Genomic DNA, 18,483 nt, shown 5'->3' with positions numbered 1-18,483 from the left:
CAACGGGATATTGCAGTTGATTTTGTTTTCGATCAGCTCTTTGAAAGTTTGCCAGTTGGTGGTTTTATTGCAAAGCGACTCTGACTTGTTATAAAGTAGTGGTTTGCTTGTATATTCTATTATAATTGATGTATGGTCGGAGTTAAGCTCGAGGCTGGTTGCTATTTTTAATTTGCTTACATTTAGCCCTTTTGTTACTGCAAAATCCAACAGGTCAGGTATTTTATTGGGGTCTGTCGGCCAGTACGTTGGTTTTCCTGTAGATAGTACGTTGAGGTTGCTGCTTCTAATGTATTTTTCCAATGTTCTACCTCTCGGCGTGCTAATTCTCGAACCCCATAATGTGTGCTTTGCATTAAAGTCTCCTGCCGCTATATATTTGTCGCCTAAGGTTTGAAAGTACTCTTCCCATTTTTTAAGTGTCATTTTGTGTCTCGGAGGTACATATACTGCTGACATCTGGAAGTAATTGTCATTGGTTTGTATTGTGACAGTGGTTGCTTGTAGGTGTTCTTGATTTGTTTGACTATGTAAGTGATGCTTGATGTCATTTTTTATTATTACTTCAGTTCCTCCATGTGCTTTACCTGAGGGATGTTTGGTATCGTATATGGTGTAGTACGGTATTTTCATGTAGTTTTTTAGGGTGAAATGTGTTTCTGAGACAAGTAGTATGTCAATATTATTTTCATACAAAAATATTTTAGTTTCGTGGGCTCGCTGTTGCAAGCCATTGGAGTTCCAGACTGATATTTTCAAAATGTCCATCTCTATTTTTTACTTAACAAGTTAGTGAGTAGTTGTAACATGATTGTTGTTTGTTGTGCTTGTTGTCTTAGTATTGTGTTTAGATCACTTACCATTTTTCCTAACATTTCCATACCTTTAATGGATTGTTTGAGCATTTCTTTAATGTCTGTAACGTCTTCGATGTTATTGTTTTCATTCTGATTGATTGCAAGCGTTGCTTTGCTAATGTTTTTAGTTACTTGTGCGTAGCTTCGGTTACCTTGGGGATCTATGTTTCTGTTTATAGCGTTTAGTTCGTATTGTGCTTTCAATGTTGTTTCGTTATCCGTTATACTTTGTTGTGGTTGATGGTTATTGTGTGATCTGTTGCGAAGTGGAGGAAACAGTTTACGTTGTATTTGTTTCCTTATTTCACATCCTTTGTAGCTGGCTGGGTGGTTTCCGTTACAATTATAGCATTTAACTTCTTCTATTTTTCCTGTGTATGGGCAGTGTATTGTTAGGTGATTTTTTGCACATTTAACACATGCCGGGCTTCTGTTGCAATAATTTTTTGTGTGTCCGTATTGTTGACACCGCATACATTGTGGTATATCTTTTTTGTAGCGTGCTGGTTCCACTGTTACAATTGTATTTAGTATTTTTTTGATTTCATAAATTTCCTTGTTATTGGTTCTGGGTTCCAGTTCTATTAAGAATAATGGCAATGGTTGCTTCGTATCGTATCTTGTCATATTGTTTATTGCTCTTGTTTCATGGCCAATTTTTCCTAATTCTTCACTTAATTTTTTTGTGTTAGTTTTTGGATGTAAACCTCTTATAACTATTTTATAGCTCCTTTCTGTTTTGAGTTGGTACGTGTGGTATATAGCATTTTTTTCCTTTAGTTCATTTATCACTTTCCTATAAACTTCTGGGGTGTTTGTTTGAATTTTTACTTGTTCTAATTTTGTTTGTTTTATTGTGTAGTTATCCTTCCCGACTATATTGTTTAGTAGATCAATAAGCGGGTCTATTATTTGGGCCTCAACAAATATTGGTGGTGGTTTTGATATGTAAGGTGTTTTAGTTGTGGTTTTGCTTGTCGGGTCATTGTCTATTTCTTCCGTTAATGAGCTGAAGGAGTTTCTTAAAGGTAATTCTTGCAGCCATCGCTACTTTTCTGTATCTGGGTTTCCTGCAGCATTTGTGCCTGGAATTATTTTACGTTTTTTGCTAGTCTTTGCTAGCTTCCAGTTTTCGTCCTGGTAACTTATTTCGTTGTCGTGTCTGCACTCCTCCTGTCTCCGCTGCTCTTCCATTTCTTCTATTTCCATATCATTTTGGTTGTTATTATTTTGCTGTTGTTGCTGTAAGCCTGGTAAATCTGACGACCCTTTTATGTAATATTTTTCTCCATTGGTTGCTATCTTGATCGTTGATATCTGCTGCTGCATTGTTTGTCACTATCACTATTCGTAGCACTTCTCTGAATCACTTGACTGGAGCACACGTTTGCTTACACACATCTGTTCGCCTCGGTTGCCCGAGCGAGACTCGTTCGTAATCTAAGGCGCTAATCACTGCGCTGCCGTCGTCCGACACTAGTTGCTGTCGTCCGGTGGTATTTGCTGTCGAGTACCGCCACAAGAGAAGGTCCATGCAGGATTGTGCACCATCATATTCTACTAACGCAGTGCAAAAACACTTGACCTTGCTGTTTTCAAAACAGGTGGGTCGATCGAAAAGAATCTGTGCTTTGGCCTGCTCGGTCCCCAGATTTAAATCCCTTCTACTTTTATTTCTGGGGACACGAGAACACAATACGACAAAATTTTAAAAGAAGAGTCAGGCTCTGTTTACAAGAAAACGGAGGACATATCGAATATCTATTGTATTTTGTTGTATTTTTTGTGGACACATGCTGCCGCGATAATCGCGGTGCGTGTGTAATTTTACTGAAGACACTCGCGGGCGGGACAATTGCAGTTTACATCTTGCAGGAGTATTCTGGCCGACTTTGAATTGTCAATAATTAAAAGACAAAGCCGAAAAGGCAATTTTTTTATTTTTGATTTTCGTCTTATTTCAGATTGAAGAATCGCCCCTTCAATTTCCTGACACCTGTAGCAGAACACCCTGTATGTGGTTTAGACCACATTGTTTTGTGTTTTATGCGTTTAATGCCTCACTACTAAAATTCGAGTAAAATTAGAAAATGATATTGCAAACGGGCATTCGTGCAGCGTTCGGCGAAAAAATAAGCGAATTATTTCATGGTACATTTTTGCATCTTATACATGTTTGGTTATGTTTAAATGACAGTTTCGATCACAGGCGTTTCGTTTAAATGACAGTTTTGTTCGTCGCAGAGGCATAACCACACTTTCATTTTGTAGCGGCACTCGACAGTAAACTTTCCAACGGTTTCTATTCCGTGGCTCGCTACACAAAGACTCTATTCTTCGGATAAGATGATTGCCAGATGTCGATACATCCTCACAGAATATTTTCAGCTAGCCTATAGACCTGCTATAAATCTTAGGATTTATTTAGCTAAGGTTCTCCCAAGAAACAAACAGTCTTTCTCTTAGCAGTCCCTAAATGTATCACCTACTACGGGAAAATACGAGATATCTGCTTTTCTCACGTACGACGCTTCCCGCTAGCAACTTTCTTTCAAGAGCTGTTAGCATCCTTTTCCAACCACCAACACAAAATTAGCCAATTAACAACGACGTCTATTTCCCTCACTTCCCGAACCAAGGTTTTCCTTAACGAATCCGATGATCTCGCATCCTTAAATACACCCCATCACAGTTTTCCTTCGCGGCATCATCGTGGCGGAAAGTCAGTCGTTACATATCGGTCCGAAGTAATAGCTGGTAGTTCGTAATAATTTTTTTTTTTTTTTTTTTTTATTGATTATTTGTTAAAATTTTTACAATTTGTCCAGAAGGACATTTGGTAAAATATTATAGCTTAAAGAATAAAAATATAGCATGTGGATGGTTACCCTCAGCGGGGTTCCATCTTCTAGGTTTCCTATTGCATCTCTATTGCGAGGTCTGCGGGATGCTTCCTCTTCAATCTTCTTTCTATTTTGGTTTTATTTGTTTCAGCAACCAGCTGGTTTGGGTGTGCTGCAAGTCTTTCTTTGTACTTTTTTGCGTATCTAGCGATTTCCTCTTTGACTGTTGGAATTTTTAGATCTTTTCGTAGGTCTTCATTTCTGACGTACCATGGAGCGTTAACTATTGTCCTTAAAATTTTTGCTTGCTCTATTTCTATTTTGCTTATGTGACTCATTGCTGCCGTCCCCCATAGTGGGACTCCGTATGTCCAGATTGGTTTGATTATTGTTTTGTATATATTTAGTTTATTCATTATGCTTAATTTAGATTTTCTATTGATTAACCAGTACATCTGCTTCCTTTTTGCACTTATTCTGTTTATTATTGATTTTATATGGTGCTTCCATGTAAAGTGTGTGTCTAAATGTATTCCTAGATATTTGACTTGCTTTGTTTGTGCTATGTGGGCGCCGTTCAGTTGAATATCTGGTGTTTTTCCTTTTCTAAGTGTAAATGTTATGTGGTTGCACTTGCTGGTGTTCACTTTTATTTGTTTGTTTTGCAGCCATTTTTCTATTTTTGTAGTGTGTTCTTGTAGTAGTGCGGCGGCCGTTTCTAGATTTGCATGCCTCACTAGTATGGCCGTATCGTCCGCAAACGTCAGTGTTTTACTGTTGACAGTTGTTGGTATATCTGCCGTGTGTTCGTAATAATTGATCAGAGTTCCTCGGCATCTTAAGCAATCATCATCCGAATTTATATCGCGCATCAAACGCATCGACCAGAAGTCGAACTTGTAATTGCGAATCGCGAACCGTTAATAATAATAATCACGAACCGCTAATATAATAATCGCGGGTTTTACGCAAAGTGTATATATTGAATATATTATAATAAATTTCTATTGTTAAATATACTCAAGTGTTTCTTCCTATCACTATCACCATCCATCACCTCAATTTTATCAAATTTTTCTAGAGTTGCAGAACAACGAACATTCGCCCGGTTGGTCTAATATCTAAAAGTGTAAGACTAAACGCACCATTATCATAATGCAAATGAAATATCACACACTCAGTGTTACGACCGTCCGCGGAGAGACGCGGTCGCGAGGAAAACGCGTCAGCGAGAGGCGTAAATTCTCGCTACGATTCGGCTAATCGACGCCGCGAAATAGTCGTTCCCCGTGTTTCGGTTAGGATAACAGGGGTGGTTAATTGAAATTAACACTGTGTTAACAGGTTAATATGACATATATATTCAACAATGGATTACACAATATTATGAGCGTCACAAGTATTTGACGATGAGTACAGCTTATGCGTTACAGAAAATATGACCCGACTTGACGATATCTCTCGATGAGTTTAGTTAGACTTTACGAAACGGATTGATTTAAAGGTAGAACCGTGGTAGACTAGTTGACTGTTCTGACGACGAAAATGAACTGCTCTGAGAGTGACGATGCTGTGTCAGAGGAGAGCTAGGAAAGGGTGTGTCTAGCGCACGGGATCATCCGATTTGTTGATGATAGTTTTTGGCCAGGAAAGCGAGGGTAATAGACATTGTTTCTATTGGCTATTACGATTGTTGGTGGACTAGGAGGGGCCTTACCGCCCTCGATGGAAGGTTGGTGGTGGGAAGCATCGCACGTGTGAAAAGAACTAATTTTAAAGTGTTTTCCGGACACAGACCAGAAATCTTAGAAAACGCCTTCGTAGAAAAGATCTTTGTTCGATCTGAATGACTCTAGTTGGAATTTTCTAAGATTTATGGTCGGTCCTTGAGATTCTTAAGGGTACGCAATAAGGATGTGCAGACATATGGTTGCATAACACTCACATTAACACTCAGTTAAGATACATATTTGAAATTATTCTGTAAATGCCTAGTTACGGCACATAATATATATTTGTTGAATTCAAGCATTGAATATCGACATTACAGACAATTGACTCTAGAAGAAAGCTTAATTCCAAAAGACAACGAGCCCGAACATCGTGGTAACATAATCATGTTTGCAGAAAATAAAATAAGGAAACTCCATTGCTACAGTAAATTGGCCATCTGAATCTTCGTACGTCACATAACTTCTTCATATATGTATATTTTTTACATGAAAGACAAATTTTCATGAAGATTCTCATAGATACAATTTGCGATTACTTCTATGGATATCTTTCGTAACAAATTTTCCTCCATAGAGCTTAAAGTGAAGATGGATCTCCGACCATAATACGCAATGCGTTAAAGTATGATAAAGACGTGTATAGGTACTAGAAAAGATAAGAAAATAATTAGTACCTAATCATGAATGCAAGAATGCAACAAACGTATTACCTTCGCGTAATGAGACAGCGAAAGTTGCGGTACAACACCGCTGATCCCGATAGTTTCAAGTTTTTGAGATCTCAAAATAATGTGGAATACTTTTCTTTGTACGCTGATATCTCTGTTATACCAAGCCGTGTCGTAAACGCTTGCAGCAGCTCTCGCACTCTACGGTAAAATGAAATTGAACGTTTCACACTGTTAATTGAAATATGCACTGTGATTATTTCATTACCATACGCATCATTCCATCGGCTGGCCAAGCGTACATGAAAAGTTCCACGCTGGCACTGAACACTACGATAGCGTATAGAGTTTTCAAAATTAAAGGTTGATTCTATATAAAATTTCGAAGCCATCATTTATATATTCGACTATCGTACTTAAACTAAGAAACGTTTACTTACTGCGATTAAGTTTAAGCTACCAAAAATCACGGCGATAGTAGTCGTTGCGATTGTCGCCAGAACTAGATACTTGATAGATAGGCGGATTTCTTTCGTATACCTAAATATGTATATCGAAGTTGTGCAAATTATGCATTATTACACACAATATTTTCAATTAACACAAAAATGTGCTACTGATAAAAAGTAAATAATGGTTAAATAACTTGGTCTTAATAATTGGAAAGTACATGAAAACCAAGTGACTCGAATTGAAGATCAAGTTACTTGCTCAAATTCGAGTAACTTGACTAATCTAAATGGGGCTTTATAGATGAAGCATATAATTGAATGATTATTCTAACGCGTAACAGACGCATCGTATAGTATTATATATTTGACAGTCATTTTAACATAAAATAGCTTGTAATATTATACCTTAAAATTTCAATATGCTTCTGTATGCAGGCATTGACCTCACTATTGGTCTTCGCGTTGCGTAATTGGATTCCTAAAAGCTCGAATCTGGCAGTTGCGTATCGTAAAAGAAGAGCAACTTGAGTATCGATGCCCATACCTGACGATGCTTGAAAACCAACCAACGATTGATGGAAGAAAATTAGACTATTACATGGTTGGTGCTTCACTGAAAACGGATATATCGCATGCGTGGGAAACGTTTGAGACGAGTATAGTGGGCCACATATGACGAAAGCCGTGGTTATGAAAGACCATAGTACGTAAATGCAGTGAAAATATTTATATTTATCCACGTATCGTTCCAGGACCATTCTTTCCGTTTTTGTGGCATGCTTGCAGAAATTTTCCATATCGAAGTACAACATCTGAAATTATTTTACCGACAACGTTTAATTAAAATATTTTAATCGGTCCTCTATTTATTATTATTATATATCATTATATATTATTAGAAATTATAATTACACGATTACATTTCTCTTACTTCGATTTGAAAGTTGGAAACCAATAATTGCTACAAATAGATAATAAAATAGAATGATATGGCGATACGTGAGTAAAATAAAATTCAAAAAATATAAATACACGGGAATGTCATATTCAAGCAGCTATGGAAACTAAAAAATTTTATTTCTGTTTTATCCGAAAAAGAATAATTGACTTACTTGAAAACGTTTCTGCTGCAAACGACATATTATCATTTTGATTACCACTTGGGCAACAGCCGAGGCAAGACTCACTGTTTTTCCAAGAATAATAGGACTTTTGTGGTACTCGTAAATCGCGGCCAATAATGGTAAGAATAACGCCACAGAACTAGCAAACGCCGTGCACCATAATGTATTAAATAACAGAAGTCGATTTTTAGTTGCCAAAGGAGAAGGCGGCCAGGAACACGTCAAAGCAACGCTGAGTTTCGTGAAGAAAATCGCTCTCTCTAACTGTGCAACTCGTTTTACCATCTTGTTTTTATGTCGACTGCGTGTATATTAAAAAGACGTTAGTACGATACACTAGGTATTCTATTCTAGCTCTATCGTCTAAGTATTCTATTATTTTCCACGTGGAGACTAGTAATTCACAAAGGGTAAAAATGTAATGCGAATGGTACTTTGCAATCAAAGTACATACACACATACACAAATAGGTACTTGTCCATAAAAGCTTGCTGTATTTTTTAACACTTTGATTAATGATCGAATATTATTCCGATCGATACTTGCAAAATATAAAGTATTATCGGTTGATAATGTTCACTGTTACTACCAACTTGAAATGGTACCGTACTTTTCTTCGTATTCCATCAAACGGGGCATTAATAATACGCGATAAATAACGCGTAGCTTGTATACCATGTAATCAAGATTCGTGGATGGGTGTAATTATTTTACTGCTTCGTAAGAATACAGCGTGTACTTCGAATATGTAAAATCAACGAAATAATAACTGTTTCTTAGACGATGCCTATTTCCAGTTATCAAAGAGAAGTTCTGCAGTGTACTGCAAACCATGCGAGTTAAAGGATAGATATGTAACGATAGCTAGTAGTAATGAAAGAACTTAATGTCTTGTAGACTTACATCTTGGTAGGACTTTGCTTGGTTATAGATTGTAAAAAGATCCCGAAAAATCTATGATCATTATAGATTCAAATAACACTGACAAACAAATTTGAATTTTTTTCCGATTTTGTAACCTTCGCTACACGATACTTCTAAATATTTGTGAGTTAAATACAGATTTTTTCAAATTGCAAATTTTCAAGTTTGAAAATGTTTTGTGCTTTTACTATAGCTTCTATTCAATTGCTATTGAAACAAAAAAATTTTGTGGACTTTCCCGAATAAAATGGTATACATTAGAAAAATTTGTGTTCCAAATGATATTAGAAAGTGCAATCATGTTTTGTTTCTAGTATTAAGGCCAAATAGTTTGGCAAAATATGCGGCGACGGCGACAGTGATACTCAATGCTGGCGATTAACAATCGCATACGTATAAAACGGTTCCGTCGTGTCGAGCGGAAGACAAAGCATACAGTATCACTAACTGAAAAGTGAAAATCGTTTTATTGCAACGTATTCTACTCATCACGAAGAACAAAAGTATTAAACCAACCATAGTTCGTAAATGACCTCGTTTCCTGGAAGAAAATGTTACAGTTTTAATAATTTTCAAACTGGCTTTATTCACAATGTGAATTTACATTTATATTCACATTTAATAAGAAAGTAGCATGCTATTTACAAAACAACAAGAAATCATGGATTCGTGAAATCGAGAATATCAAAATATGGGAATAATGGGAGGTCTCTGCGTTCACAAGATATTTCGTGATAATGCGATTTTCAACTGCTAAGTTAACTAGGTGATCAGAAATTAGTATTGTATACAAATGACTATGCATTCGAAGGAAAATTTTACCGTTGAGTGCTACATAAGTTGCAATGGATTCTGCATTTTTTTTATAACGTGTATTATTTACGAATGAAAGTTTACGGACGAAATGCAAGGATTTGAACTTAAAGAAATTTACATGCAATAGTTAATGGATTTAACCACGAACGATTCGCCATAAACGTATGGGCAGAAATTATTGGATATTATATTATTGGCTGTATCTTTTTACTTACATCAATTACAAGTGCGATATATTTGTGACTTTTACGCTCATACCTTTTAACTGAATTATGCGAAACTATACCACGCCAAAGTTGTCATTTCATCCATTTTATGCACTCTGGTATACGCCTTCATCTCACTATAGCCGATCGGTATGACAATTTTTAAACAAAATGTTTGGCTAAGACGCATATCTGTTCCTCACATGCGGTCTCCTGGATTATGAGATTTGACAACAATGGATCTTTTTCTTTTAGAGAAAAATTGTTTATAGATCCAATAAACAAGTTACATGCGTTAAATTGTTACAACATCTGATTGAATGTTGTTTTTACTGCACAAAATCAATACGTAATCTTGGGAAGGAACTTGGCAAAATGACAGAGGAAAGGAAGATATGGAATATACAATGGTGGATCTGGAGCGATAATATTTACGTGCAAATAAATCTGCGTTCTAACTGCAGAATGTAAATACATTGTGAATAAAGCCATTTAAAAAATATTAAAACTTTAACACTCTTTTCCGTGATAAATAGATTATATTGCAATAAAACAAAATGCTGACCTTGAAAATCATGCTCAAAGTCAATTTTTTTACCAATTTCTATCAATCCAGAGGTGTAAAATTACGCTACGGTGGTTTTTACATTTCATTTTTATACAATCTGTATAAGAATCAGCTATTGAGTTTCGAACTGAGAGTGTAATATTAAAGGTTGCTTATAATTGAGAATTTATTTACAAATTTATATCTTAGGTGGGTAAATTCTCGTACGTGAAAGGCATATAGGTAAAATGTGGTTAAAGTGGGTCTCTATACGCAGCAATCTCCACATGGTGAGACCTGGGCAATCGATATTATTTGATATTTAATTACTATTTTCATCACTGGGTGATGCAATTGTAAATTATATAGCAACTGATACGATCTGATTGACTGCAAGCACGATTACGTTTTTATTCAACTTTAATTCTAATTACCAGAAATAGAATTGAATCTTTAAGGTTCTGTGCTCCATCGGTGGATGAATCTCATTCTGCGCTTAGTCGGTAATGTTGGAAATGACACAAAATAGAAGAGTAGGATAAAAAGATTTATTAGGTAATACATCCATGCTATATCTAGTCTTTCGTGTAGACATTATCTAAAAATAATAAATCATTATCGATAGATAAAATGAGTTAAATTTGAATTATACAAAGTTTTATTATTAAACTTTAAAATCGAACAAGAAGTAGAGAAAATATTATAATATTGTAATTTCTATATTACTTAATATGTATGTATAAAATTTATTGGTTTTTGTTTTATTTCATAGATCAGATTTTACAGAAATTATTATAACTAGAAAATACGACACGTAACATATTTCATTCTAAATAATATTATTATTTAGCATAACTTATTTCCTATAATATATTTACATGGAATATTAGTGTAAGATTTTATGCTTTGTACATGTGATTCTCAGTATCGCGTACACAGGAATCTTATAAATGAAAACATTATAATTTAACGTCATTACGCTAATTAGTTTCACAACAATTAATCTAGCAAGTATAATACTTATATTATGTTTTTCAATCTTTATATTACTTTTGTTATTAATATAAGCATAGAGAAGCAATATTAATATTAATATACAGTTTCAATTGTTTGCAATATGAAGTTAAGTTGCAAAAATCATTATTTAGATTTATCCTAATAAATGCCCGGAGAACTAAAACTAAGCTGAATTATTTGTAATAATTACGTACACTTATTGCTCCTCGCAAGGATTTGTTTATCCGCATTCCCGAAAAGATTATAAATTAATCGAGAGTAGTTTCACTATAGATAATTAAAACATAAACTTCTTCTTTAATAAAATATACAACTTTGGTCAAAGTATTTATTCTACTACTTTTACTATCTACTCTAAAATTTTTAAACATCTTCCACTTGTTTCGCTTCTATCATTCTACATTTTAGATAATTTAGATGTCACGAAAATACCTTTAGAATATTTTTATTACACAAATTTCGAATAATTTTCATTATATCTATGTCGTGATATTTATTAGTACCCAAGTAGATAAAAAAAAGTCTTTCAAACAACAATAAACCGTCGATTAGAATATAAAGTTATTGAATTTTAAGTGGCTTGAGGTGACGATACTTTACTCGAATGCGAATGCGTCGGTTTCGGTCCAGTGGTCGGTAGTTTGCTAGAAACTGGACACAAAACTTGCTTATAGGCCTCTCTGTACAGCTTGTTAGTGCCAGCATAAATGAAAGGATTAATTACAGAGGAGGCCCACGCAAGTACAGAACCTATCACATGAAAAACCGGGACTTTTATTTTGTCATCGATCACGTTGACCAGCATCAATGGCATGAAACACAAAAGGAAACACAAAAATATGGTCAACATCAATCTGGTCACTCTAGAATCCTCTCTTCGTTGAAATCCTCCAGCTTTCCTCCTGGAGGCTCCAGTATGAGCCTCCAGATTCTTTCTGCTCTTTCTTACACGCCAATAAATGCAAAGATAAGATACGCTTATAACCACGCAAGGCACGACAAATCCTAGAACGAACAAGAATTTCTTTGGGCTCGCACCATTCTTCTTTAGAATCGTACAGGAAAATGTAGATGGTTCTAAGCCGAGTGTCCCCCAAAAACCGAGTAATGGCGGCAAAAGTAGGGAGAAACTCAGCGTCCAAATGGCGATCAGCATTAGAATGATCCGTTGCGTGGTGTATAATTGAGCGTATATTTCGGATCTCGAGATCAGTATATATCTGAAATTTATCGATTAATCAGTTTTATATTTAGGGTTCCTTTCCGAATAATTTATTATTTATTTATTTGAGCTATTGCAACTGTTACTAGAAGCGGATTTATTCTAACACTTTGGCAATATATTAAAGTCGCTTATATTTATAGAAAAAAGAATATCGATGTTAATGCAGTTAATGTCTGTTCATAATTTGGCGGACTAAAAATCACAGTGATGTAAGTGAAAATTTTGATTTTCATTTCATTTTTCATTTCAATTCTTAAGAGTATCGTTCCTTTAGTTTCATAATTACTTACGAATGCAGAACTTTATTCTTTACTACGATACGTTTCCATGGTTTAGAAGAAATATGATGAATTTTATATTATAGTAGATGCGAAACATTATTTTGCAAAAAATATCAGCGGACTGACTTGTGAGTCTCTAAAACATTTCTTCAACAAGCAGTTGTAATTTTTTAATAAAGGTATCGATGCAAATTCAATGAGGCCGATAATTTAATACAATATCAGGAGCAGCTGTTGGTATTGGATTTATCATGCGTACACTTGATCCTATTCGGATGAGTAATAAACGATTAAGTTCCATAGAAGTATGCTGACTTTGTAAAATCAATAGTATAATTCGTCAGCATATCTTAAAATAAACTGAACCAAACACTTTGTCGAGACCAGGTGTTTCGTTATACGCCAAAGTATTAGAAACAATAGAATAATTATTAATATGCTCTAAGTCTATAACGAATATGATTAAATCTATTTTATACAAACCGATTGATCGTAATCGCCACCATACTGAGCAAAGACACTGCTACATTCCCATAAAAAAAGAGCGGAAATATTTTGCATAGGGTTTCACCCAGTACCCACGCCTCGTTTAAATATCTGCTCGCAGTTAATGGTAAATTTACGGCAGAGAAAATCAAGTCTGAAATACTAAGACTTATCACGAATGCGGTCGTAGCATGTCGTCTCAACCTTGTATATTTTAACAGTGCTATCACCGTTACCAAATTACCTGAAATGTAAGAAAATGTTTAGGAAAGGAAAAAAGGTAAAGTGGAAGCTATGTCTTCATTCTTAAGAAATTCATTCAGAGATTAATGATTAATTATTCGAATTTTAATTCAACGCTCTGTCATTCTCAAACATGTGAATAGTATTGTGTTTAAAAGGATATACAGAGAAATTTAACAACGAATTTCTGAAAGTATTTCTTCAAAACAATTCTCGTGATTGCAACTGAAACATTGCCACCGTAAAGAGAGTGCAGACACAAGTGAACAATTGAAAAAGGAGATATTAATCGGTCTAATTCCTGACACTCTCTGGCATAAATTAGGGGCGTTAATAAGTCATAAACCGAGAAACGCCACCCATGGGTCAACGAGGACTTAACCATAGAATTTAAACTTCCAATTAAGGGTTTATCCATTATGAACTTACATCTGTAGGCTACTTTCTTCGTATACTATAACAAATATCTCTAGAACTTCTTCCAACAATAAAATCTCTAAAATTAATTTTTCAAACTTTTACGAACGTTATGATCAAATTTAATTTTTGCTCTAAGTCGTATTTCGTAAACTTATGAATGACTTAATTTTCTGTATCTTCCATATTTGATTAACTAATTTTGTAATTTCGTTGCAGCTTTTCTATTTATAGTTTGTGACAAAGGGTAATGTGTACGCAATTACGATAAGGTAATTTTTAAAGAACCTCATTCATAATCGCATGTATTACAAGCGTAAAGTTGAAGAAACTGGATTTTACCCGCAACTCCGACGATGCTAAAAATTATCGCACAAACCGCAGCTGCGATAGTAACTGATCGTGGAAAATGCTTGAGGCTCTCATCTCCGGATGCGAGATCGAAAATTGTGCCGTTTGTTAGAGAATCGTCCATTTTGTATCGTGTTCATGTGCTCCTTCGTTGTGACAGGTTTTCAATAAGTGAAATGCAAAACGGAATGAACACGCTTTAAAAAAAGGAAATGATATCATTAAAGAACACTTGCGCTTAATAATGGCAAGATATTTACAATATACTCTGACCGTTGTAGAAAATTTATAAATTTTCATTTATATCTTTTAAATGAACGGTATTAAGACGTATACGTATATATAAAATTCTAAGTAATTTTTTAAATTTGAGTTAAGTATATATCGTACTTACGTGTCGGTATCAATATTAGTCATCGTATCTTCACGTAAAATCACAAGGTCTCGATTCTCTTCTCTTTAAAATTCATAATCCAATTATGTACTTCGAAATTTTTGTACGAGATTCCATTTACGTCGTACTCAATATTTTTAGCATCGCTGCATAAAAATACGTAAAACAAATATTTACCAGGCAAGAATTTTCCAATGGTTTCCATTGACTCCACAAAAAAGTACCTCCTCTAAAACAGAAGTAACCACGTACTGTGATTAAATTTATTATCCATAATTAATAGAAAATCTCCATTTATTAATCAAGATCAATAGCAACAAATTTTTGATCGAATCATTTTCGAGCGAATAGCACTTTTCATAACTCCAAAACTTTCCTTCGTTACAACATCAATCCTTTCCTTATCTTTATACACGAATTAAAAAGATCCATACGGTATCAGAAAACAAATTAGTTTCATTTATTTAAAACATACTAGCGTCACGTTTCCATGAACAAGATGATCCCTTTATCCAGCAATTCGGAAACGGAAAACGAAATCTGAAAATCCAACGAACCGATTAGCCACAACATTTCTTATTATTCGAACGACACACAAATGCCACTCTCGATTTGCATATGCATTCAACGATACAGTCGTTGCTCCGACGACCCTCGACAGTGTCTGGAACGATAAAACGCACGAGGGTTCCTTATCCGAGGCAAACCATTCAAATATGATTCTCTCTACGCGTTTCGTCTTCTTTTTGCTCGTTAGTTAGCAGCTTCGTTAACTCGTTCTATTCGTATCGTTCGTCGATTTTCTTGCCATCTCTGTGGCGACGTCAAAAAAACGGGACGAGAGAGTCCTTTAGACGTTGACCTCGAGGAAAGAATTTCCTCTTATAGCCCTTTCGTCTCTCAGGCGGGATTTCAACTTGTTGCGACAGCCGCCTTCTACTCTGAACTATCAGAGTCCGATGAACTTCGACCTTGTCTTATTGAAAATAATTGATTTTCGCCGCTTTCTCGGAAATACTGTCGACGCGTTTCCTCTGATACGATACGTTCGTATTTGTTGATAATCACTTTCTTCTTGGTCTTGAGAAACGCTTTCGTAATCTTGAAAAGCAATCGGTGAACGTATTGAAAATCTTGGATCGTTCTTAATTTTTAATTTGTCCTAATAGTCTTACAAATTCCGAATTAAGTATTTTTAAATGAATTAATATCGTAATAGCGACCTATCGATTCCTTCGTTCGGCATCATCGCTTTCACGATTCTAGCTTGATTAAGCAAATCCAATCGTAATTGAAAAGATAATCGCTCGATGATAGCTATTTTGGAATATTTTCAGCCATCTATGTGGTTTGAATTTCTCACTCCTTCCTTCTCTTTTTATATCAAATCACTATCGATAACGCTTCACAAAGGGTCGCATTCAGTTCAAATGCCTGTTGTTCAGTAGCACACTCTATTTCACTATTCCATCCTTCACTAGCAAAACAGCTTTAACGTACGGGATAACATGTTATCCTAATTCTATAACCTTCATTTGCTCAATCAATCGTAACTCGACTATTTATATCATCTTCATTAATTGTTCACAAAAATATCTAAGCAAAAACAACTGTCGTTTACAATTAACAAAAAAAGGAAACTATTTGTCATATATAGTATCGATACTATATTATAAAATTCTAAGGCACACTTTGTCCATAAAAAGAACCTTGTACAATTATAATTTACTGCAATTTTCCGACAATTCTTCGAGACAAGAACACTTGTTGAGTCTTGTAATCTAGCTGGCACAACGAACATTCGTCGACTGACCAACTTGGTCGACGTATTACTCCCCTTTTACACGAGGAATACACGAGGTCTCCTTATCTGCCACTTCTTTCACTTAACTCTCTCGCTTCCTCCGCCGCTGCCTTTTTTCGGCTGTTTCGTATTCCGCTCTCCGAACCCTTGCCTCTTTCACTCGAGCACCACTGCCGCCAAGGAATCATAATTAATTAATCTCTCTTTGGAGATCATTGTTAAGTACAAGCATCGTTCAAGTACAATCGAGCGAAATGATACTACTCCTCGAGCTATGCCGGCCGTCGCGTCATGTCGTGAGAATTCTTGGATCCTTATTCTGCACCTTTCAAACGATTTCTCTTTCATAGCAATGGAATTCTTTCGATTTACATATTCCACATTCTATTATTTTTTATTTCGATAGTAAAGCTTCGCATACTTTATTATTAGACAGCAAATCCGTATGCAAATTCATATTCTCACAAACACATCTAAAAGCTAGAACCTAGGTATAGATTTGTTTCACCTACTAAATATTATAACGAATGTTATATTGAATATTTTATATATTTCTATGTATTATGTACATTCTATGCGTCTTAGCATCTACGAATTCTCCATAGATGCATAAAAGTCGGCTATCTATTTATTATTCATTCCCTCCGTTTACTTTTTTCTTTTTTTTGGGGGGGGGGGATTTATATGTGAAATTTAAAGATATGCTTATAATGGGTCAGAACTAAATTTAATACAAAGAATGAATATTTAAATTATAAAATATAGGAACTTTTCAATTTTCTCATTAGCTATAATAAACACTGTTATTTCTATGCTAATGAAACAAAGCATTCAATTTGATCTTCATCATATGCAATGTGAAGGTAAAAATTGTGAATGGACATACTATATTATGCAAAGGTGGAAAAATTACTACCTACAAGTACACATTTCACGTGTTCTATCTAATCTGCTAAAATTGCTTCCTTAGGAGTTTGCGTAGATTGCGTAGGCTTAATAGTCTGCTAAAATTAGCATATTGTCTGATAGAAAATAATAACTTCGAAATCAAATTTGTATAGAATTTAAGACATTCGTAAGATTCTATTTATTTAATATAATATAATCGATACGAAATTCCGGATATTCTTCCTTTCTACAAAATTTTTGCTTTACAAGAATTTTTTTCGTATATGGATGGCTATAAATATATAATGGGAAAACTAGAACAATAAACGTCATAGTAAAATTTGATGTTCCAATTTATTTCTTTTCTATTGCCATCGTCCATGCACGAATATGACACGATGACTGCATTATTGTGTAATAGAAAAATAATGTAAAATTACAAAGTGAATGATTTAAATATTTCGACTATTCGTGTTAAAGGAAAACAAGAATGTTTTAGTTGTATAAAATAAATGTGGATCTTTTTTTAAAAATCAATACTATGTATGAACATTACGTAAAAAGATAACACGTAAATAGCTAAAAAGGGAATGATATTCATAAATTTAGAGAGTCTTCTATAAAAAAAAAGACTTAACGTCACGAGGGTAGATAATAGCGATGTGCATTTCTCTCTTCTACTTGATGAATATATGCTGGTGAAGTCACTTTCTTTAATTTTGCTCTACATTCATCTTCTTTAGTATTATTTACACCTCATGATTGAAATTTCATATATGATTTAAACCACATTTTTCTTTACTTTGTAGTACTTCCGCTTTGAATAGCAGCAAAGCTCTAAACAAAAAGATAGCCCAGGTGTGCTATCTTTAATTTCTCAATGACGCGTGTAAAGTTTTTCGTCTGTAACGTATAATATCAAAACATTATGAGCTCAGAATATGCGGTTCGTTGAAAATAATTAAAAATATTATGAGGTTTAGTGTGTAACAAAAAAAATTGTTTTATTTTAAGAACGAAATGATAGCACATGTGCAATAAGAAAATAATAATCAACATAAATTATAACTAACAATAATTACTTATCAAACATATATATTTATTTAATAATGAGTAGATCCTCCTTTATTTTCTATTACTTCTATTGTATGATTTGCTATCGATGTATATAGTTTCTAGATATAATTTTGGTTTAACGCATCCCATT

The 18,483-nt window shown here is 34.5% G+C and overlaps 2 protein-coding genes across 2 annotated transcripts; both read right to left on the bottom strand.

Moving 5' to 3' along the window:
* Nucleotides 1-5,655: 5,655 nt before the first annotated feature.
* On the bottom strand, nt 5,656-9,756 carry LOC139988833 (odorant receptor 13a). Its single transcript, XM_072006596.1, has 7 exons — nt 9,704-9,756; nt 7,666-7,978; nt 6,959-7,365; nt 6,542-6,641; nt 6,370-6,471; nt 6,144-6,302; nt 5,656-6,079 (listed from the first exon to the last, which is right to left on the bottom strand). The coding sequence occupies exons 1-7, from the start codon at nt 9,754-9,756 to the stop codon at nt 6,011-6,013; spliced, it is 1,203 nt and encodes a 400-aa protein (XP_071862697.1). The 3' UTR covers nt 5,656-6,010.
* A 1,114-nt stretch (nt 9,757-10,870) lies between these two features.
* Nucleotides 10,871-16,778, bottom strand: Tre1 (Trapped in endoderm 1). The gene is made up of 5 exons (XM_072006478.1): nt 15,056-16,778; nt 14,585-14,808; nt 14,182-14,387; nt 13,177-13,423; nt 10,871-12,407 (listed from the first exon to the last, which is right to left on the bottom strand). Exons 3-5 carry the CDS (start codon nt 14,312-14,314, stop codon nt 11,759-11,761), a joined length of 1,029 nt encoding a protein of 342 aa, XP_071862579.1. The 5' UTR covers nt 14,315-14,387; nt 14,585-14,808; nt 15,056-16,778; the 3' UTR covers nt 10,871-11,758.
* Nucleotides 16,779-18,483: the final 1,705 nt, after the last annotated feature.

The sequence above is a fragment of the Bombus fervidus genome, chromosome 7 (assembly GCF_041682495.2).
Source record: "Bombus fervidus isolate BK054 chromosome 7, iyBomFerv1, whole genome shotgun sequence".
NCBI classification, from domain to species: domain Eukaryota; kingdom Metazoa; phylum Arthropoda; class Insecta; order Hymenoptera; family Apidae; genus Bombus; species Bombus fervidus.
Note: the sequence above shows the minus strand (reverse complement) of the source record. Positions and strands in the feature narration are given on the sequence as shown.